At 37.4% G+C, this 27008-nt stretch overlaps 1 protein-coding gene across 4 annotated transcripts in view; it reads right to left on the bottom strand.

Moving 5' to 3' along the window:
* Window positions 1–1551: 1551 nt before the first annotated feature.
* The window catches only part of LOC111159101 (dynein cytoplasmic 1 light intermediate chain 1), a 40015-nt gene continuing 14558 nt past the window's right edge, over window positions 1552–27008 (bottom strand). Inside the window, exons 3-13 of one of the 4 annotated variants that reach the window (XM_022521501.1) lie at window positions 16157–16273; window positions 15172–15402; window positions 14166–14335; window positions 12237–12330; window positions 9735–9870; window positions 8633–8744; window positions 6369–6428; window positions 6201–6245; window positions 5425–5545; window positions 4314–4469; window positions 1552–2499 (exon numbers count right to left, since the gene is read on the bottom strand). In XM_022521501.1, coding sequence (XP_022377209.1) covers window positions 2387–2499; window positions 4314–4469; window positions 5425–5545; window positions 6201–6245; window positions 6369–6428; window positions 8633–8744; window positions 9735–9870; window positions 12237–12330; window positions 14166–14335; window positions 15172–15402; window positions 16157–16273 — 1355 coding nt within the window. In that variant the 3' untranslated portion in view covers window positions 1552–2386. The remainder of the gene's footprint in view (window positions 2500–4313; window positions 4470–5424; window positions 5546–6200; window positions 6246–6368; window positions 6429–8632; window positions 8745–9734; window positions 9871–12236; window positions 12331–14165; window positions 14336–15171; window positions 15403–16156; window positions 16274–27008) is intronic. The other 3 variants (XM_022521502.1, XM_022521503.1, XM_022521504.1) reach the window with 3 other exon arrangements.

Raw genomic sequence — 27008 nt, 5'->3', positions numbered from 1 at the left:
GTGGTAACTTGTTACAGCAGCAATATGAAATTAATATACACCCATCAATAGCATAATGGATAAATTATAGCATATTTGCATGGTGGAGTATTATGAGGCAATGAAGATGGATAATTATTATGGCTACATACATTTGTTGATGTGTCGGAGAACTAAAATTGGAAAGACTTGCACCGAAAGAATATAAACTCTAAGATCCTATTTGTATAAAGCTTAAAAATAAATAAAACTTATCTGTGGCTGTGGAAGTTGGGGCATTGGTCACTTGGTGGGTTAGGTAGGGGTGCTGATGAGGAGGGCACATAGGAAGCATATGGGATGCCAGTAATGTCCTTCTTGATCTTGGTGCTGATTAGTGGTCTTTCAAACCATGTAACCTGTAATCTGTATACTTTTCTCTAATGTATACGTCAATAAAAAGTGCTTAAAAACAAAAAGATTTAAGTAGTTTAAAAACAAATTCTTGCAAAAAATAGGGACAAAAATTGGTTTAAGGTTTAAACATGGTAAACACAAGGTTGCAGATTAGTTAAAACTGAATACCCTATAAAGTGAATAATTACAGTTATTTCCGCTAATGACTCAATTAATTCCAAGGATTTTCTAGTACATCTCCAATGTCACACAGAAAAGAACGAGTTGGCCTAGACATGCAAACACAGCAGACATACCAAAGTATACCATGATGCCCAGTCAGTGATTTTCTTTCATTAGTCTCCCTTATTTCATCAAGCACTACTTCAAAATAACCTCTTTACAACACCATGAATGCAGAACCCTTTCCAGACTAAAGATTCTATCAGTGGCATTTTTCGTCTCATATTTCCTTAAGCAAAAATGCTTTTACAAATTCATTTTTCCATGCCTGTGAACAACCTAAGTTTTTCCCATCTTGAAACAAATTATTATCCTCTCAAGTATTTTTAGCATTTACACTCAACTATTAGGAGCCAAATATTGTTTAAAAGTAAAGTTTTAATGAAAGGATTATGTTAGATAGTAGAGGTATTTTCCTCAAACATTTTGCTGAAGAAAAAAATCTTTGGAATATTTATTTTAAAGTAATAATGAAGGCCAATGTATAGGGCAAGAGCCATTTGTTCAATAAAGTTAAATGTGCATGTGTTCTCTAGTTGAATTTCAGTAAGAAGTCAAATTGTTCTTACGAAGGTTCTAAAACAAGCATTTAAAAATAGTACTGAAAATTCAGGGGAAGAGGACCTACGTGTCAGTGCATCTGCCAAGCTTTTAAATCAGCTTCTGCCCAATAAATAATGATAAAAGGCTACATTTTATCTACTAGAAATGCTAACATAAGATTCTGTAGTTCAAGACATGCTTGTGGGGAAGATGTGCTGATCAAGGTAAACTCCCAATTTAAGGAAACTTATAGGATAGTGAATCTCATGTATTCACTTGTCTCTTACAAAGATCAGAATACTTAATATAATCCTATTAAGTCAAACATCTCAACATACTAATGAATCTTAATCATTGTCCAATAAATACAAATTATGTGTAAGAGAATGCAACAAGTTATTTGAACCTGAATGCAGAGAATAAATACTTTATTAACTGATTACAGTTGAAAGTCACAAACAAAAAAGGGGTATATTAAGGCAGAGCCATATATATATATATCTATACCTATATGTTGATATAGATATAGATAGACAAATCCAAAGACTGTTACCTCTTTACATTTTAATAACCTCTGCATTTTTCTTTTATCCATTTAGGCAGTGTGCTTTCTTTTCTTCTCAGTTAAAGAAATGAATCTCGGCCAATATTTCAAAATCATATTTTGATGACAAATTACAGGATTGTGGGTTGAGACAATGACTAGTGTATAAAATGCTATCTGATAGTTTTCTCAGCATATTCCATGTGTGGTGGTATATTTACGTTGGTGTGGAAAATCTGACAACTGATCATTTTCTCTTTTCCAGCAAAACTAACATAATTTTCCAAATGATTTTAACAGTCTTAACTAAAACAAGCTTGGACTTCCAAGTCAGTCAAATGCCCAAAGCATATTATTTTCTGCCTTTCCTAAACCCTCTTATGTTTTAAATAGCCTGTAGAGTATGATCACATGGCTATATTTCAGACTTATAAATTTTGAGTTTTTCAAAATCCCAAATTATTTGCTTATGCAAAGTGGCAATGCAAACAGCAATCCTACGTAGTGTAGAATATTTTTTCTTCTGTATAGCTTCCTTTTATAAAAATGGGCAACCCCCCCCAAAAAAAAAAAGAAAAAAAAGAAAGAAATTTAGTCCATCTGAAAAAGCACTCCAGTTCCCTAATTCCACTTTTGAAGGAGAAGGCAGAGGCCAGTTTACATTATCTCAGAAAACTGAATAAATGGCTTTATTTGGTATCTTCAAGAAGCTTCTCCTTCTGTAGGAGATGTAGGTGTTGTAGGAGAAACTGTAACTGGTTTGCGTGCAATTCTGTCTAGTTCTGCGTGAACATCTGATAGGACAGGCTTCTGGCCTACATTGAAGGAAAAGAAACAAGATTTAGATAGAAGTCAAAGTATGTTTTACACCAATGTCTCTTCATTTAAAAGCCGCCAACAGTTTCATTAACTTTATCTAGCATACTAAGTTATATAAACATCCTTAATTTAAAAATAAATCCCACAAAAAAAAATAAATCCCCTCATTTTACATTATGGGGTCTGTTACTAAATGGAAGTAAAACTAGCACCTATCACTTAATCTCATAAAGATATTTGTAAAGGCATAGGATAGTAAGAACAGTAAAACAGAAAACAGCAACAAAATTTTGCAATGTAGAAAGAGTATGAATGAGCAGTAACCATATTTACAGTCTTGGGAAAGCTTAATCTTCTACACTGGCAGTGGGAAAAGCCAAGAAGTAATTGTTTATACCCAGAAACCTGTAAAAGGTTCCAAAAATGGTGGCTGCACAATGGTATTTGTGGAAAGGATGGCAAGAAGATGGGATTAAAAAGGAAAATGGGTTAAAAGGTCTGTTTAAAGGGTAGTTACACAAGCAACAAAAGAAAAATAGACTGAACTTCATAAAAATTAAACACTTTAGTGCTTCAGAGGACACTGTCAAGAGGTGAAAGGATAACCAATACAAGGGGAGAAAACATCTGCAAATCCTATATCTGATAAAGATCTAGGACACAGAATATATAAAGAACACTTAAAATTCAACAATATAAAGACAAATAACCCAACTTAAAAATGGGCAAAGGACTTGAATAGACATTTCTCCAAAGATCTACAAATGGTTAACTAACAGAAGAAAGATTCTCGACATCTTTAGCTATCAAGGATAAGTAAATCAAAACCACAACGAGACTTCACAGTCACTAGGATGGCTCTATTCAAAAAGATGGACAAAAACAAATGTTGGAGAGGATGTGGAGAGATTGGTACCCTCATTCTCTCTTGCTGGAAATATAAAATGCTGCAATGTTTTGCAAAACACTCTGGCAGTTCTTCAAAAACTTTAAATATAGAGTTACCATATGACCCAATGATTCCTCTCTGGGTATATACCCAAGAGAAATGAAAACATAAAACATGGCATTTGTCAAACATCTGTCAAAAGCATATGTTCACAGTGGTTCTATTTATAATGGCAAAAATGGAAACAATTTAAATGCCCATCAACTGATGTGGCATATTTATACAATGGAATTTTATTCAGTAATAAGGAGAAATAATGATACGTGCTACAACGTGGATGGACCTTGAAAACACTAAAGAAGGTATATGCTATATGATTCCATTTATATGAAATCTCCAGACAGGCAAATCCACAAAGACAGAAAGAAGATCAGTGGTTGCCTAGGACTAAGGGGATTACAAGGGAAAAAGTTACTGCAAATAGGCCAGAGGTTTGTTTTTGAGGAGATTAAAATGTTTCAAAATTAGATGATAATGCTTTGCATACCTCTGTAAATATACTATAATACTGAATTGTATACTTTATTTTTTTTAATATTTCTTGAGCATCCTTTTTAAGAAACAATTTTTTCTAAAGATTTTATTTATTTGATGCAGAGAGAGAGTGCACAAACAGGGGGAGTGGCAGGCAGAGAGAGAGAGGGAGAAGCAGGCTCCCCACCAAGCAGGGAGCCTGATGCAGGGGCTCCATCCCAGGACCTTTCGGATCATGACCTGAGATCATGACCTGAGCCAATGGCAGATGCTTAACTGACTGAACCACCCAGGTGCCCCTAAATTGTATATTTTAAATGAGAGAACTTCATGGTATGTAAATTATATTTGATAAAGCTGTTTAAAAAAAAGCTCTAGGAACATTACCCGATTTCTTGGCAGATGGTGGTAAACCACTGCTTCCACCTCCAGCCCCACCTCCAGGGCTACCACTGCCCACACCTGGGCCTCCTGGAGAGCCAGTCTTTTTACTCAGCAAACTATTGAAGAAATTTGCCAGGACACCTTCACTTGTAGCTCCAGCTATTAAAAAAAACAAAAACCGAAAAACTTTCACTCAAAACATTAGATATTCTTCTATAAATTATTATTATAGTAATCACACCCAGAAAGCAATTAATACTTAAAGTTTAAGAGCTGTGTATTCCAAATTCAAATCTTTTGAGCCTGGGTAACTTAACTCTAATCTATTCATGTGTAAAAGAAAGTATAAGTAAACTTTAAGAGTATAAGATAATTATTAAAAAATTAGAATGTTATTTTTAAAAAACCAAAAGCATTTAGAACAGATGTTAGATGCTATTTTATCTCCCTTTTGAAAAAGGTTCTTCAAAAATATAATTGTTGAGAAATGTTTGCTTTTTTTGATTAGCTACCTAATCCTGTATGAAAACCAGTAGAAGTTCCAAGAGAGCAATGGGTAAAGGATAACAGGGAACAATTCACAGAGAGAAATACAAATAGAAAGGAAATACCAGGGACAAAGCTCTTACTGGTATTTAGAGAATGCTATTAGGTTGTGGCAAAATTGCAAAGCTCAATGTAGATGACTTGTAAAAATGAATAAGCCATTTGAAACATATTATCAAAAGGCATAAAAATGTACAAACTCTCACCTACTAATCCCACTTACGGCAATTATTCCTACTGAAATAGCTATTATGCACATAGATTTTTCTTCATGTTAACTGCAGTTAACCTATTAACATATGAATTTCTTCAACGACCTACCTCAGGAGAAGGTTAAATATAACATAAAACTTTCATAAAGCTTAAACCATAGATATGATATATTAAGGCTATACTATAAAACTTTGGTTTGAAGTCTGACTAGCTGAGATTATACTGACAGAGATATAGGTTAGAAGCTACTGCACAAAACGAAAACAGCTATGGAAAAAAGGTGGGACGCTAGGTAGATTTCTTTTTAGTGTGAAACGTATTGTATTGTTTTCTCTAGAAAAAGAGAGAAATGTACCTTTCATGTTTGGATCAATTTTTTTTGACCCTGCAGGGATGGGTGACACGCTGGCAACATTGGATGACACGGATCGGTTTGGTGTTCGAGGGGAGCCTCCTGGGACTCTCGGTGAGGCATCCTATGTAAAAATAGGGAAGCCATAATTATCAAAATAGGAAACTTCCAACTTCACCAAAGTTATTATAAAAAGAAATTAGTTTTTAACTGTCCCCCACTCGTTCTACCGGTACATTTACACTGCAAGCCATTGCTGAAAACGTTTAGCAACTGTCCTCATTAGCAGAAAATACCAGAGACCCATCACATTTTAGAATACAAATTCCCCTTAGATGGGAAAAGGACATACTGAATAATGGGGTGTGATTACAAGTATAAGCATGGGAGTCAGAGCTGAGTTCCAATCTGGACTTGCATCCCACTAGCTGTAAAAACTCAGGCGAACCATAAGGTCCTCCACAGCCTCCATATCCCCACCTGCAGAATGGGGCTGGTAGTATCTGTCTCACAGGGCTGTTTTAAGGATAAGGAAATAACAGATAAATGGTTCCACACAGTAACTCGTGCATGACAAACAAGGCAAAATGGATCTTTAGGATTTAAATATTCTAAGAAAGGAGTGAAGTTTATCCTTTAAAATGTCACAAATCCCAAAGAATTTTTAATTCTTCTATCAAAGCACACCCATAGGAGGCATGTATATGATTAAGAAAAAAAGGAACTAAATCAATAATGTATGGCACTTTAACAATTTTGTCAAAATCCGTAATACTGACCACAGGCCTTCCAGCTGCAGTTGGTGGTTGCTTTGCTAAAAGGGACTGAAAAACACACAAGAGTTCTAAGGTTAGACACTTAGAGCATGTACTACTGTATTTTGAAAAGTATGTAGGAACGGTTTACCCATTAACCACTCTAAATCTGCTTCTGATATAATTTCATACCTGTAGCTTCATAAGAAACACTTGGTCATCTTCTGCCACAATTTCCTTCTCATGGACAAACTGAAATGAGCAACATATAAATCATCAAGTCTAATACAGTATGCTAAAACCATTAATAACATACTTTCTAGACTAATTATTTTTTTAAAAATTCAATACAAACATTACCTATATTACACGAGTGAGCCGCCCGACCCAAGCCCCTATGCAAAGCTGTCCAATGACCATCTGCAATAGTACAAATGTTTGATAGCTGATGCGGTCCAATACTCTAGCCACCAGTCACCTGTAGCTGTTGCGCATTTGAAATGTGGCTACTACTGGGCACCTGGGTGGCTCAGTAGGTTAAGCATCTGAGTCCTGACTTCAGCCCAGGTAGTGATCTTGGGCTCGGGAGACTGAGCCCCACATCCAGCTCTGCATTGAGCATGGAACCTGCTTCAGATTTTCTCTCTCCTTCTCTCTCTGCCCTCCCCCCACCTCGTGTCCTCGTTCTCAAAAAAAGGAAAGAAAAAGGAAAAAGAAAAAGAAATGTGGCTACTGTGAATCAGGTAGTGAAAATTTAATTTTATTTAGTTTTACTTAATATGTATTTAAAAGCCATATGTGACTAATAGCTGCGGTATTGGACAACACAACCTTAGAGTCAATAGGTATATTAATCATGCCTATGTTAACCAACAGTTAGGTGTTTTAAAAGGGCCAATATCCCAGGAGAGTGAAAAGCGACTTGTGCCTGGTTTCTCTGAAATAAAAATAAAATGGCTCTTCTACCTGCTGAATAATTAGGCAAAAAGAAGCAGCAACCATCTCTCGCTTCTACTATTTCTGTACAATGCATGCTATGGGTCTATTTTCCACCAGCAGCCAGAGTGATCCTTTGAAAAGGTCAAGCAGATTACATCACTCCTCTGCTCAAACTCCCCCTCCACTCGCTTTCCATCCCACTCAGAATGAAATTCAAAATCCTGACTCAGCTGAATGAGAAGGCCCCACAAGATTTTAACTCTGCCTTCCATCTCCTATTAGTTTGGCCCTCCTTTTCACTGTTCCAGCCTCTTTGTCCTCCTCCTACATTCCTGCCTCAGGGCATGTGTACTTTCTGCTCCCTCAGCAGGCAACACTCTCCCCTCTAATCAGAGCCATTCCCTAACCACTCCTAGAACAGCAACCCTCCCTGAGCTCCCTGCTCCCTCTCCCCGCCACAGGCCTTTGGAGCCACAGCACTTATCCGCACTTGAGCAGTGGCATGTGCACCTATTTACTATTGCATCATTGTCCTAATATTTAGCACCCTGTGCATAAACAGTGGCTCAGGAGGTATTAGTGGGATGAATAAAAGACAACTTACAGCACAATTCTGTTGGTAAAAGAGAATGGGAAAACTGTTGCTTTTTTTCCCTTGATGTGTTTATTTCTTTTAACAGACATCTAAACCAAACACCATGCCAACTGAGTTTTCATTTGTCATTAATAATCTTATTTCTAATTACCCACAAACAGAAGACAGATGCTCAGTTTCAATGTTTGGATTTTTTTTTCAATGTTTGGATTAAGTAAGAATCTTATTAAATGTTAACTCAAAATTATTTTTTCTAAAGCATGTCCACTTAAATGTCACTGCCAAGTACTATATGTAAATACTTCTGTTTATACAACTTTCGAGAAACATCTGTAACATCTAACTATAGAATATGATGTATTACTTAACATGGAATCAAAATACATGAAAGAAGAGTACTTTCTGGAAGCAGATTTAAATAGACACAGAATGACATCTAATAGTTAAGACTAAACTAGAAGCTCCTGGATAGCTGTGGGCTAGCCTGGGTAACTAGCGACTATGGAGAAGATTCCCGATCTGCCTCAACAGATAGAAGCTAGTAAGATTATTCTACCAATGTTTTTTTGGCTTTTGGCTGAGTTCTAGGATAAAAAGTTCACAGCGTCAACCTACTCAAACTCTTCAAGATCCACATATTCACTCCTACCAATTCATTATTTCCATTAGAATATGGAATCCACCCTAGTATTTTCTAATATAAATATGCCAAAGGCTAAGTAAGAATTCAGTAACTGAACAGCTGGTTTATATTTCGATAACACAGAATTTTATTTCGAATTCACACCCAAATTATACGTAGAAAACCCGTTGGTAGGAAAGAACCCCCCCCTTACTTTTCTAACTATAATCTTAGAATTATGGACTCCCCCCCTCAGTTTAAAAGGCCAAATACTGAGACTATATATACTAAAACTGTTACCTTTCGGACAGGTGGTTTAGTTATAATGTCTTCAAAATTATCTTCTGCCTTTAATGTCTGAAAATTTTCATGTAATATTCCTATTTTCTTATCATTATCCCACCCTGCTGGACTGGAAAGAAACACATATTATAAATCTCAAGCATTTATACAGTCATTCCTTCATTAAATCCATGATCATATTAAATGGAACAAATCTGACCAATTATGAAAACCTAATCAGCTTTTTGGGTACCTGGGTGGCTCAGTTGGTTAAGCATCTGCCTTCGGCTCAGCTCATGGTCCCAGTGTCCCAGGATGGAGCCCCACATCAGGCTCCCTTCTCAGCAGGGAGTCTGCTTCTCCCTCTCCCTTTGCCCCTCCCCGCACCCACTCCTGCTATCTCTCGCTATTTCAAATAAATAAAATCTTAAAAACAAAACAAAATGAATCAGCTTTTTATTATAACTCAAGTTATAATTTACTAATTTCTACATAAAAGGTTCTTAATCTTCCTGATTTAAAAAATGCACAGTTATAGGGGTTCTTGTGGGGGGGGTCTGGTTTATTATTACCTCTCAATGTATTCACATAACTTTTTTTTTTTTTTAATTTTGTTTATTTATTTGACAGACAGAGATCACAAGTAGGCAGAGAGGCAGGCAGAGAGAGAGAGGAGGAAGCAGGCTCCCCGCTGAGCAGGGAGCCCGATGCGGGGCTCGATCCCAGGACCCTGGGATCATGACCTGAGCCGAAGGCAGAGGCTTTAACCCACTGAGCCACCCAGGGGCCCCTCACATAACTTTTTGAAAGCATGTCTAGATTATACATTGGGTCCTTTATCAAAACCAATCAAAAAGTAAGTAAATACACAGATATATGCACTCAACAATTCAGCTGTATATAATAGGAAGGCAATCCAAAAGGGGCTCAGGCCAGCAATAAATCTAACAGGCAAAGATTAACAGATCATGGCAGGTTATAAATAAAACAGTCTAGAAGAGAGTCTCACCTTCTCATCATGGAAAGATCTATTGGTCTCACCTCAAAACCAAAAATGAGAATTCACCATCAAACTGCAGCAATAACACATGATTAAATATACAGTGAAGAGGATACTTACATAAATACTGCATCTTTTTCCACAACAACAGCAGGAATTTTATAGGGAAATCCATACAGTATCTGAACGATATATTTATATACTAAATCTATATTTTTGTTTTCTTTTACTGAAGTGTAAATAAGCGCTGCACCATCTGAATAACACCGTTAAGGAAATTTTTAGACAAATCCCATGAACAGTTACTATAAAGTTCTGTGTTCTCAGCTTAACAGTTACATGCATAGTAGTTTTAAAAATAATTCCGAAAGGTACATTATAGAGTAGTCAAGAATTTCAAAAGTATAAAATACATATAAGCTAAAGTGCAAATAAAACAATCTTTACATTATCAACTTCATTTAGGAGGGCAAAAGTCTCATTAAGCCAAGAAAGTAAAAGTAAATTTAACAATACACTGCTACTACCTCTCCATTTAAAGCACAAGACGTGACTGGCTTTGTTTTTAACCTTCCTAAACTTCATAAGGGTGGGATATTATTTATCAACAACTATTTTGCTTACATTAGGAAAAAAAAAGGTGTATACTAGTATCTCTTGTGGTTTTCACTAGCCCCGGGAATTAGAACTTTAGGACCAAAGCTCTGGAGACCTCTCTGAAAAGAGATGAACCAACAGGTACTATCAGGACACTTTCAGGCATGATTCAAGGCAAAAGTTGATTTATGACCAAAACTTGAGGTAATAGTCCCTCATCACAGGATGTATTAATTAAAGCAGACCCTACCAAATGGTATGGCAGATCCAAAGATCAAGAGAGGCCTGTGGAAAAGGGGCAGTATGACTACTGACAGATGATATGGTCGGAGTGGCTATCAGAAATTCTATGGCCACTGCTGAGGACCACACTCTAGCACTGCTCACCGTGTCCTGAGATAATAACTGAGACCAAGGGGAAATGCTGGGAATGGTCAAACTTCTACTTCTGAACTGGGATACTCATATTTATTGGCACATGAACCGAGGCTTATGAATCTAAAAGTGGTATTGCTAATTATGACTTCTCATACAACTTGATAGAAACAAACATCATCATCTTAAATAAAAGCTTAATTATGTCAACTTTTCATTAATGAGTGATCTTTTCTCATGAGAACCAGCTTATGATGCAGCTGAAAAATCTGCACTGTAATTAACACTGAAAAAAACTTAGCAATAAAGATGATTTTGAACTGCTGCCTTCACACACATGTGTGCACAAGTGTCTATCTTGAAGTGACTTCTCAGTTTGTATTCTTTTAAAATCAATGGGCTCTCCTAAAGGTCTGTAATTATTTTAGCAGAGAGTCTCCTTCCTGATTACATTTCTGTATGCACATTTTCAAGAAGAGGATTACATAAATGTTTAAAGAGACTGCTTGTTCCCAAATCTGCTAATCTTCAAAGATAACAAAAAGTCTATAGACCTCTACTTCAATTACTCCCACTTTTTGTTTTCTTTTTAAAGTCTCTTATGTAGACAAATGCCCTTCAATTCAACCCAAGTCAACTATTATGTGACAGGAAAAAAGAAAGGGCTAGGGCTACGGAGAGGACAAAGTACTGAGGGGAAAAGGGGAAAGGGAAACTGCCAGTGTCGAGTGATCTTATTCATTATCCAGCTAGGCTTCTTTTGTAAGTGGTCCTTAAATTAAATGTCCATTAATGAAAATAAAAATGAAAACTACAGACTCTATAAACATGTATATATCACTTATGATTCCTGTCTACTCCTAATGTCATCATTTCTTCACTTTTCAGACACAAAAGCTTTGGTCAGGAATGCAACCGCAGACTCTCTGGTCCCAGAGGGGTGGGAGAGAACAGCTCTCCTCAGTGCACTCAAGCTGTGGTAGTTTTCAATAGCAAATTCTCTTAAAAGCATTCATGTACAACCCTCATTTTATCCTTCCCTTAGCTGTGAATGTTATTCAGTGGCTTCTCTAATCTTTGCAACCTAGACAAGATTCCTTATAACTGGTTTTCTAACCTTGTGATCATCAAAATCACCCAGAAAGCTTTTTAAAAGTAGAGATTCTTCAGCCTCACCTTGAAATATTCCAATTCAGCAAGCCTTAGCTGGCCACAGCCAGATTTTGAGACCATTGCATTAGACTGTATGTAGAGATGGTAACACAGTGAACATATTAAAAATGGGAACACACAAACCTAAGTATTGATCTTGCCCCCAAACACTACTCCCGATAAATGAATACTACTATCAGAATGTTTACAACGCCAACTCATTAGAACCTTCCACAAAAGACTGATAATTGATAATTACTTTTCTTAGGCAAAATCCTTTAAAACACAGCAAATCAAAGTTACATATTTCAGTACTTACTTTTATAGCTCAAAATACCCAGATATAAATGATTTGGGAGCTAAAGTGAAATTTCTAACCAGAAGCAGGAGGAAAAAAGCTTATGGAATTTCTAAAGTCCATTCATTTAATTCCCTTAACTAAAAAAAGCAAACAAACAGGTAAGGTACATTGCACTGATCAAAGCAGGAAAAGGATACACTGTAAACAAAACTTCCGGATATGAGACTGAATAAAATCAAAATGTTCATCTCTGTAGTCATGTTCTTTCTCCAATACACTAATGGCATCACACTGTTGAGTTAGAATAATTAAAAAAAAAACATTAACTTTAATCAAAGTTAAATATAATGATGTAAACAGTTTTGGGTAGGGGAGCATAACAAAGCTACCACTCCAATATGGTGACCGAATATGAGAATATGAGAATATCGATTACTCCTATCTGTCTAGATTCTTTTAGCTAGAGTCAAGACTAAGAATAATTTTCTTTAAAACGTATTAATGTCCAAGCTCTATTGGATGCTGAAAATACCAAAGAGAAAGTTCTGGTATAAAGGAATAAAGAGTAACGGGACAAGCAGATGGTTGCTCACACCTGCTGACTCAACTCCTTTTGACTTAAACAATTTTTAAGTTCTAAACTCTATTCCAGTTCTATAAAACACTGTATATCTGGGAGTCTGCACCTTTCCCTATTTCCTCTTTGCCCCTCTGTTTATCTGATAACTCTTAACTGACCTTCATATCTTTTCTGGCTCTTTTGTTCACTGTGATTACAATCTTACCAACAGCAAAAAAAGGGGGAATGACAGGCTATTTCTGAACTGTCACCTGTACAGTCAATGAGATGATTCTGAATTTGGCTTGCTACAGTAAAATGTTACAAAAAATAAACATGATGTCCAAATTACTTCACCAAGACCTTTTGGAACTGAAGTATGAAATTGAAAAATAACCACTTAATAATAATGTTCATTATACCTAATATTGGTTTGGGGGTCAAATCTGCTTTTTTTTGTTATGCATATATATACATCATACAAAGAGTCTCTCTGTATAATCATGAAATTGTCCATTTTACAGAACACAGAGTAATTGCTTCAAATTACTAAAGATATTTATAATAATTATATTGTTGACTTTTGATACTTTTGGTGGAACATATGTAAATGAAATAAGAGGATCTGGACCTAAGGGCAAGACACTTAGTCTCTGAATCCCAATTTCCAGAGTCTTTAAGGAGAGTTGAACTGCCATTATTTCTCTGTCCTGAGACACCTCTCCCATCCCCTTACACATTTTAAAAGCTCTTAAGCTACTACAAAACTGACAATTGTCTTAGAGTCTGTGAAGTACAACAGATAATCTCTTTTGGTTTAAAAATCTTACGAATCTGACTCATTTGATACTAATTCAGGTCCCTTTAAGCTTAACATTTTTCCTTTGAAAATAAGAGTTTTGTTTTGTTTTGTCTTTTTTTTTTTTTTAAAAAGAGACAAGTTGTGGGGCGCCTGGGTGGCTCAGTGGGTTGGGCCGCTGCCTTCGGCTCAGGTCATGATCTCAGGGTCCTGGGATCGAGTCCCACGTTGGGCTCTCTGCTCTGCAGGGAGCCTGCTTCCCTCTCTCTCTCTCTCTCTGCCTGCCTCTCTGTCTACTTGTGATCTCTCTCTGTCAAATAAATAAATAAAATCTTTAAAAAAAAAAAAAAAGAGAGACAAGTTGTGTAAAACAAGAAAGTATCTGCCAACAAACAGCTCTTTGTCAAACAAAATAAAATAAACCACACACAAAAGGATTCTAGTGTGAGAGTTTAAAAACCTTTTTATAGTAGGGGGCGTCTAGGTGGCTTAACAACTGACTGGACAATGAATGCTAACTGAAATTAGGAATATGAAATTCAATCATGAACAGAGTATCTGAAGTAATGGTTTCTTTCAAAGAAACTATGATTAAGATCACAAAACCAACATGTGATTACCATTCAATTTTTTAAACTATTATTTCTATTTGTTAAGAAAAATTATCTAGGAAAGCTAGTTTGTCAACTCCAAAAGGAGCCTGGAAAACAAAACAGTTGGTTATCCTTGGTTGATACCATTAGTAGAATCTCTAGGAAGGAAGCTAACCTTTGTGCAAACTACTAGTACTGGGATGCCCAAGTTATGTGTAAGTGTGTCCGCACCCAGAGGTAAAACCACACTGTCGTCTTTGTCTTCCTGTGACCCAGTATTTCTTCTCTGAGGAGAGGCTGGAAAATCTTCTCCCGGCTCTACATATTCTTGGAAGTCTCTAATCACTGAAAATCAAAGTAAATAATTGAATACACAGTTTAGAAATTGCTCTATTTGAGCAGGTACCTTTTCTGCCATAATCTAAGTATGTATTTTAATGAGACTTTATACTTAGTCTTGTGTAAGAGAAGAAACAAAAAGGGTTTGAGAAATCTGTTTCAAAGACAGGACAGAAACACTAGACCCACATTAATTATGAGGAGGCAGACTACAACTCTGAGTGGCTTCAAAGAGTGGGGTTCAATGTAAGCCCAGTTCTGTCTGTGCAAATTACTTTGGGTAAGTCACATCTGGCTTTGCTTTTCTACATTCTCTAATTCAAAAAGGGGATTAAGAGGATAAAAAATAGGTGTGTGTGTGTGTGTGGTGGTGGGGGGGGAGTGTTCCACAATTTAAAAGTCAGACCTAGGGGTGCCTGGGTGGCTCAGTCAGTTAAGCATCTGCCTTTGGCTCAGGTCATGATCCTGGGGTCCTGGGATGGAGCCCCACATTGGGCTCCCTGCTCAGGGGAGCCTGCTTCTCCCTCTCCCTCTGCCCCTCCCCCTGCTTATGCTCTCTTGTTCTCTCTCAAATAAATACATAAAATCATAAATGAATGAATGAATGAATAAATGAATGAATGTCAGACCTACATGACTTTCTAACATTACTTTCCTTTCTCTAAACCCTTTATTCAGGTCTTCTCCTTTTTACTGAGGTGCAAACCTGGGTCATATTCACTGTAATCCTGGTAAGAATTAATAAGATATTACCAATGCTGATAAATTTTTAGAACTCATTTGCAAGTCTGTCAAAACCTCCACTTTACAAAAACAGTATATGTATATTTCCGACTACTCACACTTTTGTTCCATTTCTTTCATTTCTTCAGGAGGAATTTTCAATTTGTCAATATGTTCTCTAACAACACTTGCCCATTTCTGTAGAGAATCCAAAGCAGTCCAAGGCTTTGACATATCCACAACCAGCATAACTAGAGTGTCCTTCAGAGAAATGGCATCCAGTGAAAATTTAAGGAGGCCCTTGTGATACAGGTCTCCATCTAAGATCCATACATTACATCTTGTTTGATCTACAATAGACAAAAGAAAGTTACCAAGGCAACAGGATTATTTCATCATTCAACTAATAATACTACTTAGTATCTTAGGGCACTTCCACAGGAGAGGTCTCCTTTGACAAGCTTCAACTACTTAAGTAGGTCACATCTATCAACTTAGTAAAGGCCTAATAAACATTCAGGACAATGATTTAACTGCCAATACAGAACACCAGCAGCCTCTACTGCTGATTTCTCAAACCCAAATCACGGACACGAATTACATGTTTCTATTACCATCAAAACTCTCTCTCTCTTCTTATCAGCAGAGATACCCATGCATATTCAGGATATGATACATAAAAATGAGAAGGCAAGTGATGTATACAAGAAAAAATGGCTGATCAGATTGAAAAAATCTGGGGAGTATGACATTTTTGTGTCAAAAATGAGATGGTGAAAAGGGAGTGAACAAAAGAACCCTAGGATACTATTATTTTACTATCTGAGGGAGAAATGAACTGAAAAATTGAGATTCTTCAAGGATAGCAAGAAAGCTAGTCTGTACACTAGAATACCTTAAGATGTTAAAAAATATCACTATATGAATCCCAATCCCCAAACAATAAAAGTATGCCCACACTTTTATTTAACTATTCACTGACTAGCATGACAGACTAGGACTCCTAATGAAAAATGACACACTAAGAAAAGTCAGACTAATATGAGCAGCAGTACATCTCAAAAAGGCCTCAGGAAACTTGTTTTACATATAAATGACACTCACCTTCCCTGTCTTCATCATGAACATTTAAGTACAAATATTCCAAGCCTCTTCCTTTCTTGTACTCTTCTATTCCCTGAATTTTTCTTATTAAGCTTGTTTTCCCAGCTCCATCTTCACCTGTAAAAGAAGACAAGTCTTTTAAATTATAATACAGATTATTTAAAGATGCTTTCTAAGGGCACCTGGGTGGCTCAGTGGGTTAAAGCCTCTGCCTCCGGCTCCGGTCATGAGCCCAGGGTCCCAGGATAGAGCCCCGCATCAGGCTCTCTGCTCGGCAGGGAGCCTGCCTCCCCCCGTCTCTCTCCCTACTTGTGATCTCTGTCAAATAAATAAAATCTTAAAAAAAAAAAATAAAGAGGCTTTCTAGTGTCAAGTGAAAAATCCAACTGGAACTAACTTCAACCAAAAGGGTAATTTGATGGAAGATATCCAGGTAATTATACTTAAGATGCAGACTTCACGTCCAAGATGCTTTGTCCTTGTTTCTCTACCCTTTTTATTAAGTCTGGTTCTATCCTATTACAAATGGCTTCCTCTGTGGGTATTTCAGAAAGTTCAACTCTTAGGTCATCCCAGTTTAATATACAAGGAACAAAAGACTCTTCCTACTGACATTCAGTCTTAAGAATCTCAGGTAAAGACTTTTAACTGGCCCAGTTTGGGTTATGTACCCACCCACGGGCCACACTCATGGAGAATGGATGGTACATCAAAACTGACCAGAGCAGGTAATTGTGGCTGTAGCCTCAGCAAAACCACGAAGTCATAAGAAATATTAGTAAAGGAGAGGGGTGGGGGTAGCAAATTGAACAAGAACAAGGGTAGAAGGAATGCAGAACAGACAAAAAATAAAATGTAGACTTAAAAAATATTAATAGCAAAAACAGAAGAAACAAGTATTTGGCAAGGATGTGGACAAAAAGGAACCCTCCTGTACTGTTGGTGGGAATGCAAACTGGTACAGCCACTGTGGAAAACAGTATGGAGGTTCCTCACAAAGTTAAAAATGGAACTACCTTACTGTCCAATCATCACACTACTGGGTATTTACCCAAAAATACAAAACCACTAATTCAGAGGTATACAGACACCCCTATGTTAACTTCAGCATTATCTCCAATATCCAAACTATGGAAGGAGCCCAAGTATCCAACAGTAGATGAATGGATAAAGAAGATGTGGTTTATGTATACAATGGAATACTATTCAGCCATAAAAGAATGAAATCTTGGCATCTGCAACAGCATGGTTGGAGCTAGAGAGTATAATGCTAAGCAAAGTCAGTCAGAGAAGACAAACACCGTATGATTTCATTCCTGTGTGGAATTTTGAAACCAAACAAGCAAAGGGAAAAAAACAGAGAGAAAAACCAAGAAACAGATACTTTTTTTTTTTTTTAAGATTTTATTTATTTATTTGACAGAGAGAGAGATCACAAGTAGGCAGAACAGCAGGCAGAGAGAGAGGGGGAAGCAGGCTCCCCGCTGAGCAGAGAGTCCGATGCGGGACTCGATCCCAGGACCCTGAGATCATGACCTGAGCCGAAGGCAGCGGCTTAACCCACTGAGCCACCCAGGCGCCCCAAGAAACAGATTCTTAACTATACGGAACAAAGAGGTGATTACCAGAGGGGAGGTGGGGAGGATGGGTGAAATAGATGAAGGGGATTAAGAGTACACATTTATTGTGATGAGCACTGAGTAACGTATAGAATTGCTGAATCACTCTATATTGTACACCTGAAACTAATATAACACTGTATGTTAACTATATTGGAATCAAAATAAAAAACTTGGGGCTCTGGGGTTGCTCAGTCAATTAAGCATCTGATTCGATTCCAGCTCAGGTCTTGATCTCAGGGTTGTGAGTTCAAGCCATGAGTTGGGCTCCACACCTAGTATGGAGGCGACTTTAAAAAAAAAAAATTAAAATTAAATAAAAACTTGAAAGAAAAAAATGGGGAGATGGGTGTGGGAATGGGGTAAACAGGTGATGGGCATGAAGGAGGGCACATGTTGTGATGAGCACTGGGTGTTATACGTACGTGATGAATTGCTAAATTCTACTCCTGAAATGGAGTAGAATATACATATACAGTAACATATACATGTATAGTATATGTTACCTAACTTGAATTTAAATAAAATCTTGGATGGAAAAAAAAGAAAAAATCCCTTGCATCTTTATCAATACCTGAGATAAGAGGTATTTCCTAGAAATAGTAGGTAACAAATGAGGTTTTGTCTGCAGAATATGTCTTCATCAGCTTTTTCAGATGTTTTATGAAACAGGTCTATTTTCAGACGTCTGTATTTGCCATCAAGACAAATCACATCAGAGTTCATTTAGGTGTAAAAAAAGTGACAGCCGTAGAAATTGGTCATTTTAATGGAGGCTTAAGACTTATGAAAAGAAGAAATGGGCTTAAAATATGTGTAAAATATGCATGTTCAATTTTCAACCAACTGTAACTTCCAAATGTTGAAGTTGAAGTAGAGAGAAGAGTGAGTAGTGGATAGAAGTTTTGCTCCCAAAAATTGTGTTTCAGTTAGCAAAGTGCTTCTTCAGACATCTTGAGAATCTTCTCTGTGCCAAGCACTGTAAGATGTCAGAATATTCTTGGGAATAAGATATTCTTCTAGTTTTGCCTTCCACTTTCTCCTGAGTGCAAACAAGAGTCAGACTCTTGAGAAGGTTGACTTGGACTTTCTTGTGAGACTTGGAATATTGCCATGCTCCCACAGTCTTTGTGACTAGACTGGTCTCAATTTTCTCATCTCTAAGTAGAGAGGATTTCATTAGATTTCTCTACAGCCTGTGTGTCTATGAAATGTTTTTTATTCTCAATGTGAACACTTCCACCTTGTTACCGAAGTGACAAATTTTGAAATCGCAGGGTGTGTGTGTGTGTGTGCGGGGGGAGCCTCAAACTACCATATTTACCATATTACATTTATTTGACAGTATACTCTTTTTCAAAAGTAATGTTTTAAGCTTTATCTTAAAATGGATCTCGAAGGTGCTTAAGTATTAAGAGGCACAACTACCATTGTTTAAAATTTCAGGAGAGAAGAAATTACCAGTGTAATAAAACAAACTTTATTCCCAATCCTCAGAGGCAGAATCAAGAGAATAGGAACATAACCACCTGTTCCTCAGAGGCAACCCACAGAGAAGAATGCATTAAATTATTTTCCTTTTCTTCTGAAAATAGCAATGATCCCTGGAAGCAGAAATACCTTTCTCTTTTATGAGTCATAATGTAAAAATAATAAACAGTATTATTTTAATGGCCTCTAAAATAGCAGCACTGTTGCATATTGGAAAGTGTGCTTTGAACTTAAATTTGTATCAATTCAGATCCTGGCCCCGTCATTTCCCACCTATGAAACTCTGAATAAGATACTTATCTTCGGCAGTTCTGAGCTCCGGTATTCAACATCTGCCAAACAGGAGGTAATCACCATTCCCCATTACAGTCATGGTTATGTCAGAATTACTGCTGCTTCAATGAATGCAGCAGGCACTCTGGAAATGTCTGCTGCTCCCGCCACAGAGATGGAAATGGAAGCCGACAGTTCCATCTGACTAGAATGTGGGCAAAAGGAGTAGTTACAGTCCTTTGCTTTTTGTTATATAGAAACACACTGACAGACTTGAAGTTGTATCCTTCTGCTGCTCTAACTTCTAAGGCTTTTGTATTTCAAACCCATTAATACACAGTCAAGTTTAAAAATACTCTCAAAGTGGATAAGGGAACAAAATTTATATCCTTCATTCAGGGATTTGTGGAACTCATTAATATTCTGGCAGCATTTTTGTTGTCTGAGACCAGATTTCTCAGTGGCTGCCCTGTAAGAGGCGTAAGAATGTATATTTCACTATGAAAGTGCAGAGTTAACAGAGTTAACACCTACCGCAGTCACAGGTACTTTCCGGGTACTGGGGATACGGCAGTAAGCAAAACACAAAAAAGCCTGTTCTGCTGGAGCTTCTGAGGGTAGGGGGTGACTAAGTAAAATACATACTATGTTAGTAGTTCAATGGAGAAAAATAATATGAGAAGGAACAGGAATGCAAGGGAGGTTGTGATTTTATTTTTTTTTTTATTTTTATTTTTTTTTTAGATTTTATTTATTTGTCAGAGAGGGAGAGAAAGCGAGCGAGCACAGGCAGACAGAATGGCAGGCAGAGGCAGAGGGAGAAGCAGGCTCCCCGCCGAGCAAGGAGCCCGATGCGGGACTGGATCCCAGGACGCTAGGATCATGACCTGAGCTGAAGGCAGCTGCTTAACCAACTGAGCCACCCAGGCGTCCCGGGAGGTTGTGATTTTAAATGAGGTGATTAGGAACAGCCTACCCAAGGAAGTGGTATTTGAAAGAAGACAGAAGTTTGGGCAACACAGAGGATTCTAAAGAGAGTATATTCTAGGTAGAGGGAACACGCAATACAGAAAGTCTTTAAGGTTGGAATCTTACATGAATCATCATATAAGCGAGTATCTGGGGGAAAGGCAACAAGAGAATGATACTGTCTGTGTGTATATTGAAACATGAGGTATTCATGGAATATGGACGTAGTGACGAGCAGGAGGAGGCAGCTTGGAAAAGGCTGAAGCTCAAAGGAAATCTGTGGGTCACCAGTATAGGTGGTACTGAAGCTGTGTGTGGAGTTGCTCCTGGAATTACATTCAGAGTGAGAAGAGCAGAAGGCTGAGAAAGGAACCCTGGGGAACACAAACTTTGGGCAGGGATGGAAGAGTAGCCTGCAAGGAAGACTCGGGACCAGTCGCCTCTGAGGTCAGTGGTAGAGTAGGAGAGGGCAATGTTATGGAAGCAATGGCAAGGGAGAGCCTTCTCTGACTTCTGTGTCTTCCTCATCTCTCTGCCAGCTCCCAACCAAGTGTGTCTGGAGTACAGCTGTCCCCACCACTAGCTAATACCTTAGTTCAGGCCTACCTCATTTCTGCTAGGACACCATTAATATCTAGTTACCTAAGTTTTCCTACTCCTAAACTTACTCTTGTCAGTCAGTCTTCCACACTTCTGCCACAGCAGTCTTTCTAAAATACCTAAACACTGCCAGGGGCTCCTGGTCACCTTCAGGATAGTCTGACCTTCCCGGCCTGGCATAAGATGCCCTTCACGAGCTGGCATGCCGTACTTGTTCTCACTTTCTGACTCCTTTTCCCCGTCACGTCCTAAAGTTCATGCATTCAAATTATCTGTCCTTTGTAGAAGGACACTTCTTTGCCTCCAGGCCTCTGTGTATGCTTTCCTTACTGCCTGGAATGACTAACTATCCGTGGCTCATTAAACACCAGGAGGTTTGCCTAAAGTATTACCTACCATCTCTACAAAGCCCTTTCTGACTTCCAGGCAAAAGCAGGATATTCCTTTAGGGCTGGCTTCCTGGTTTGTTGCATATCTCCAGTGTAGTCCTAATGACAGTATCTTGAAATTATCTCCTGCTTGTTTTCCCTCTTCAGTTTATGAGCCTCTTAGAGGACAATGACTTTGATATAAAGATCTTTGTACTTCTAGTATTTAGTGTAGTAAATGTCGAATGCAACGGTTCTTGAATTGTGGTACCTGCACTAGCAGCAGCAGCAACACTGGCTACTTGTTAAAAATGCAGATTCTTGGACTCCACCCCAGAAGTACAGGAGGGAAGACCCAGCAATGTGTGTTTAATAAGCCCCTCAGAGGGGCGCCTGGGTGGCTCAGTGGGTGAAAGCCTCTGCTTTCGGCTCAGGTCATGATCCCAGGGTCTTGGGATCAAGCCCCCATTGGGCGCTCTGCTCAGCGGGCAGCCTGCTTCCTCCTCTCTCTCTGCCTGCTTCTCTGCGTACTTGTGATCTCTGTCTGTCAAATAAATAAAAAATCTTTAAAGAAAAAAAATAAGCCCCTCAGATGAGTGTGGCACATTTGAGAACCATCAGTCCAGTGAAATGAATGATGGACATTTACTTAGAGGAATAAATTCTGGTCTCCTAAGTAGGGGAGAACTCTTCAATTTCAGCTCTTAGAAAAAGGAAACAGCGGTGCTTTACTGATGGCTACAAAAACTTGAAATATAGCATACGTAGTTAGGATTGACTATTATTTTTGATGTCATGAATTTGGGCTCAAAATCCAAAAAAAAATTTGGAGCCTATGAATTTAAGCCTTTACAATTAGAATTAGATAAACTAAAAGGAAGATACAAAATTGTTAAAGAACCATTCCATAATTTTTTTTCTTTGAAATTCAATTAGCCAACATATATGACATCATTAGTTTCAGGTGTAGACTTCAACAATTCATCAGTTGCCTACAACACCCAGTGCTTATCACATCACATGCCTTCCTTAATGCCCACCACCCTGTCATCCCATCTTCTCACTCACCTTCCCTCCAGCAACTCTCAGTTTGTTTCCTAGAGTTAAGAGTCTCTCATGGTTTATCTCCCTTTCTGATTACTCCCCCATTCAATTTTCCCTCCCTTCTCCTATGATGCTCTACACTGAAGAACCACTCCATAGTATCACCACAAGAGATAATCAAATCAGTGACTATTTCTAGGTGATAGAATTATGGTTTGGGGTCTTTTGCTTATGCTTATCTATAAGTATACATTTCTAAATTCAGAAACCTTTATATTTAAGTCATTTGAAATATTAAAAAGAAATTGAAATAAATCCATCTGATTTTGACCCTTTTTTAAGTATCTTTTTATTTTCTAACATCTGAAGTAGGAATTAAAGAGAAAAGATAAAACCTGGGTTAAATAAAATCAAGTTTTATCTGTTACCACCTATTTTTATGGATGCGTAGGTACTTTAGAAAATCAGATACTTTATTGTTGATTTAATAGCCTCTATTACAAGTCTGGGCACTAAGTTTTTGCCTATAATACGTAACACTGTTTCTGCGGGATAATCATTTTTCAGCTGGTGTCAATTTAACCTAGAGAATTCTTTTCAGGAAAGTAGTCTGTCATAAGCGACACTTTGATTTTTTACTTTCTAGTTTATAGAATAGACTTGGATTTTTTTAAATTAATAAACTCTGGGGTTTTTATTTTATTTTTATTTATTTTATTATTTTTTTTAAAGAGAGAGCATACATGTGCAAGTGGTGGGGAAGAAGGCAGAGAGAGAGGAAGAGAGAGGGAATCGTAAGCAGACTCCATGCTTAGCAGAGAGCCCAATGCGGGACTTGATCTCACAACTCTGAGATCATGATCTAAGCAGAAAACAAGAGTCAGACACTCAAACAACTGAGTCTCCAAGTGCCCCCAATAAACTGTTTTTTTTTTTTTTTTAAGAAGAATTTTAGGTTCACAGCAAAATTGAGTGAGAAATTCTCTGAATTTTTTAATATCCTGTCCCTACATCTATACAACGTCCCCCACTCTTGACAGTAATACATTTATTACAATCAGTGAACTGACACTAATGTGTCATTATCACCTGAAGTCCACTGTTTACATGAGGGTTCATTCTGGGTGTTGTACATTATATGGGTTTTAACAGATGTATAATGACATGTAGCTGCCGTTACAGTATCATACAAAATAGTTTCACTGCCCTAAAAATCCTCTGCTTTGCCTATTCAGACTTTTTAAAAGAAAGTTTTTATAGATTGCCTCACATGGTGATTTAAATTATTTTATTATGTCCAGTGTTCCTGCATACTGAGATGACTAGATAGAAATGATTTAAATTCTTTTTTGTTTATTTAAGTTGTTCTTGAACAACTACTTGAAAACATTATAAATTAAATGCCATAAAAATTATAGGATTGATAAAATTCAAATCAGCAATTAATATAACAAATGATATTTTGCTGAAATTAAATGCCAGTGCTGGGTTTAATAGTAGAAACATTTATATATTTTTCACTAGTTAACTTTATTATTTCTATTTAAAGCATGATGGATCATCATGGGAATAATCATTGTCATTATCATAGATATTACTATTTTCAACCCAAACTGTTATTTTGTTGGTCCATTTCAATAGTACACTGCAAAAATAGCACTGAAAAAGAAGTACTTATTTAATGACGAGTTATTTATTGCCTGTTTAAGGTGATACTTACTGCTATGAAACGTTAGAAAATGGTTCATAAAAAGAACCACTCCAGCCAATACGACTGAATAGAGTACTAACTGCTCTGGGATACTTCCTTTGGAGTCTGACAAATCCATGTGTCCTCTCTCTGTTCTGTCTGCCTTACTTGGTCTCAGCTTGTCACCAATAGGACTATAAGCGCCTATGCAGAAGGGAGTACTGCAATCTTGTGGCAGCAGTTAGACCTAAAGATCCTCATTCAGAAGATCCAAGACATTTACAATTTTTTTTAAAGTTTAACATGAAAACGAAAACAATTTTTAAATTTTCAGAGAACTCATGAATATTCTCCAGGAATAAGTCCTTACATCTAAGAAACTCAACTTTACTATAAGTATTATTAACAAGATATTGCTAATAACTAAAGTTCATGAGATAATAATATGTAGTACTTAAACAGATTTTTAATATTAAAAAAATCCTTACCAAAACATGAATAGCTAGCCTAGTTTTAAAGTTTTTAAAGTTGTACCAAATTTATTTTTTTAAAAAAGACTGTTATTTATTTGAGAGAGAGGGAGAATGCATGTGGGTGAGCACACCAGCAGGGGCTAGGGGCAGAGGGAGAAGCTGCCTCCTCCCTGAGGGAGCCCAGTGGAGGGCTCGATCCCAGGACCCTGATCCCAGGACTCCAGGATCATGACCTGAGCTGAAGACAGACGCTTAACTTACTGAGCCACCCAGGTGCCCTATAACTAGTGCCAAGTTTAAATCACATAATTTCTTGCTATTAGTATTTTCTATTAAGTTCTTTATTTTAATTTCAATATAGTTAACATACAGTGCTATATTAGTTTCAGGTGTACAATAGAGTGATTCAACAATTTTTACATTACTCAGTGCTCATCACAATAAATGTGTACTTTTTTTTTTTAATTTTACTTATTTATTTATTGACAGACAGAGATCACAAGTAGGCAGAGAGGCAGGCAGAGAGAGAGAGGAGGAAGCAGACTTCCCGCTGAGCAGAGAGCCTGATGCGGGGTTCGATCCCAGGACCCTGGGATCATGACCTGAGCTGAAGGCAGAGGCTTAACCCGCTGAGCCACCCAGGCGCCCTAAATGTGTACTCTTAATCCCCTTCATCTATTTCACCCATTCTCTCCACCTCCCCTCTGGTAATCACCTCTTTGTTCTCTATAGTTAAGAATCTGCTTCTTGGTTTGTCTGTTTTTTCCCTTTGCTTGTTTTGTTTCTAAAATTCCACATAGGAATGAAATCATATGGTATTTGTCATTCTCTAACTGACTTATTTTGCTTAGCATTGTACTCTAGCTCCATCCATCCTGTTGCAAATGCCAAGATTTCATTCTTTTACAGCTGAATAATACTCCATTGTGTGTGTTTGTGTGTATGTATATCTTCTTTATCCTTTTATCTATTGATGGGCTCCTTCCATAGTTTGGCTATTGGAAATTGTGCTGCAATAAATGTAGGGGTGTCTGTATTCCTCTGAATTAGTGGTTTTGTATCTTTGGGTAAATACCCAGTAGTGTGATGATTGGACAGTAAGGTAGTTCCATTTTTAACTTTGTGAGGAACCTCCATACTGTTTTCCACAGTGGCTGTACCAGTTTGCATTCCCACCAACAGTACAGGAGGGTTCCTTTTTGTCCACATCCTTGTTAACACTTGTTGTTTCTTATGTTGTTGATTTTAGCCATTCTAACAGATGTGAGGTGATATATCTCATTGTAGTTTTGATTTGCATTTCCCTGATGATCAGTCATATGTCTGTTTGGCCATTTGTCTGACTTCTTTGGAGAAATGTCTGTTTATGTCTTCCGGCCTTTTTTGGGGGGGGTCTTCTGCCCACTTTTCAACTGGATTATTATATTTGGGGGGGTGTAGAACTGTATCAATTCTTTATGTATTCTGGATACTAACCTTTATCAGATATGTCATTTGCAAATATCTTCTCCCATTCAGTAGGTTGCCTTTTAGTTTTGTTGATTATTTCTTTCACTGTGCAGAAGCTTTTTATATTGAGGTAGTCCCAAATGTTTATATTTACTTTTACTTCCTTTGCATCAGGAAATATATCTAGAAAAAATGTTGCTGTGGCTGATGTCAGAGATATTACTGCCTGTGCTCTCTTCTCAGATTTTTAGGGTTTCAGGTCTCACATTTAGGTCTCTAATTCATTTTGAGTTTCTTTTTGTGTATGGTGTAAGAAAGTGGTCCGGTTTCATTCTTTTGGATGTCGCTTTCCAGTTTTCCCAACACCATTTGTTAGAGAGACTGTCTTCTTTCCCACTGCATATTCTTTCCTGCTTCATCAAAGATTAAGTGACTATACAGTTGAAGGTTAATTTCTGGGTATCCCATTGTGTTCCGTTGATCTATATGTCTATTTTTGTTCCAGTGCCATTTTAGAAACAAACAAGCTGTCTTGATGATGTCAGCTTTGTAATATAACTTAAGTCTGGAATTGTGACACCTCCAGTGTTTTCAAGATTGCTTTGGCTCTTTAGGGTTTTTTGTGGTTCCATACAAATTTTAGGATTTTACTAGTTCTGTGAAGAATGCTATTGGTATTACAAAGATGTAATTGTAGATGTAATCGTTCTACTGTTATATACATCTTCTAATCACATTATTTGCTAAACAATTTTTTTCTCTTTTTATGTCTTTAGGCACTTAACCCATGGCCTCTGCTTGGTTCTCCTCTCACTATACAAGCATACTCCTCAAAAGTGAACATCCACTAAATTCGCACCACACACCAATACATTG

This window comes from Enhydra lutris, unplaced genomic scaffold, assembly GCF_002288905.1.
Source record: "Enhydra lutris kenyoni isolate GAN:26980312 unplaced genomic scaffold, ASM228890v2 scaffoldscaffold66, whole genome shotgun sequence".
NCBI lineage: Eukaryota > Metazoa > Chordata > Mammalia > Carnivora > Mustelidae > Enhydra > Enhydra lutris.
This window is presented reverse-complemented; position numbering and strand designations above follow the sequence as displayed.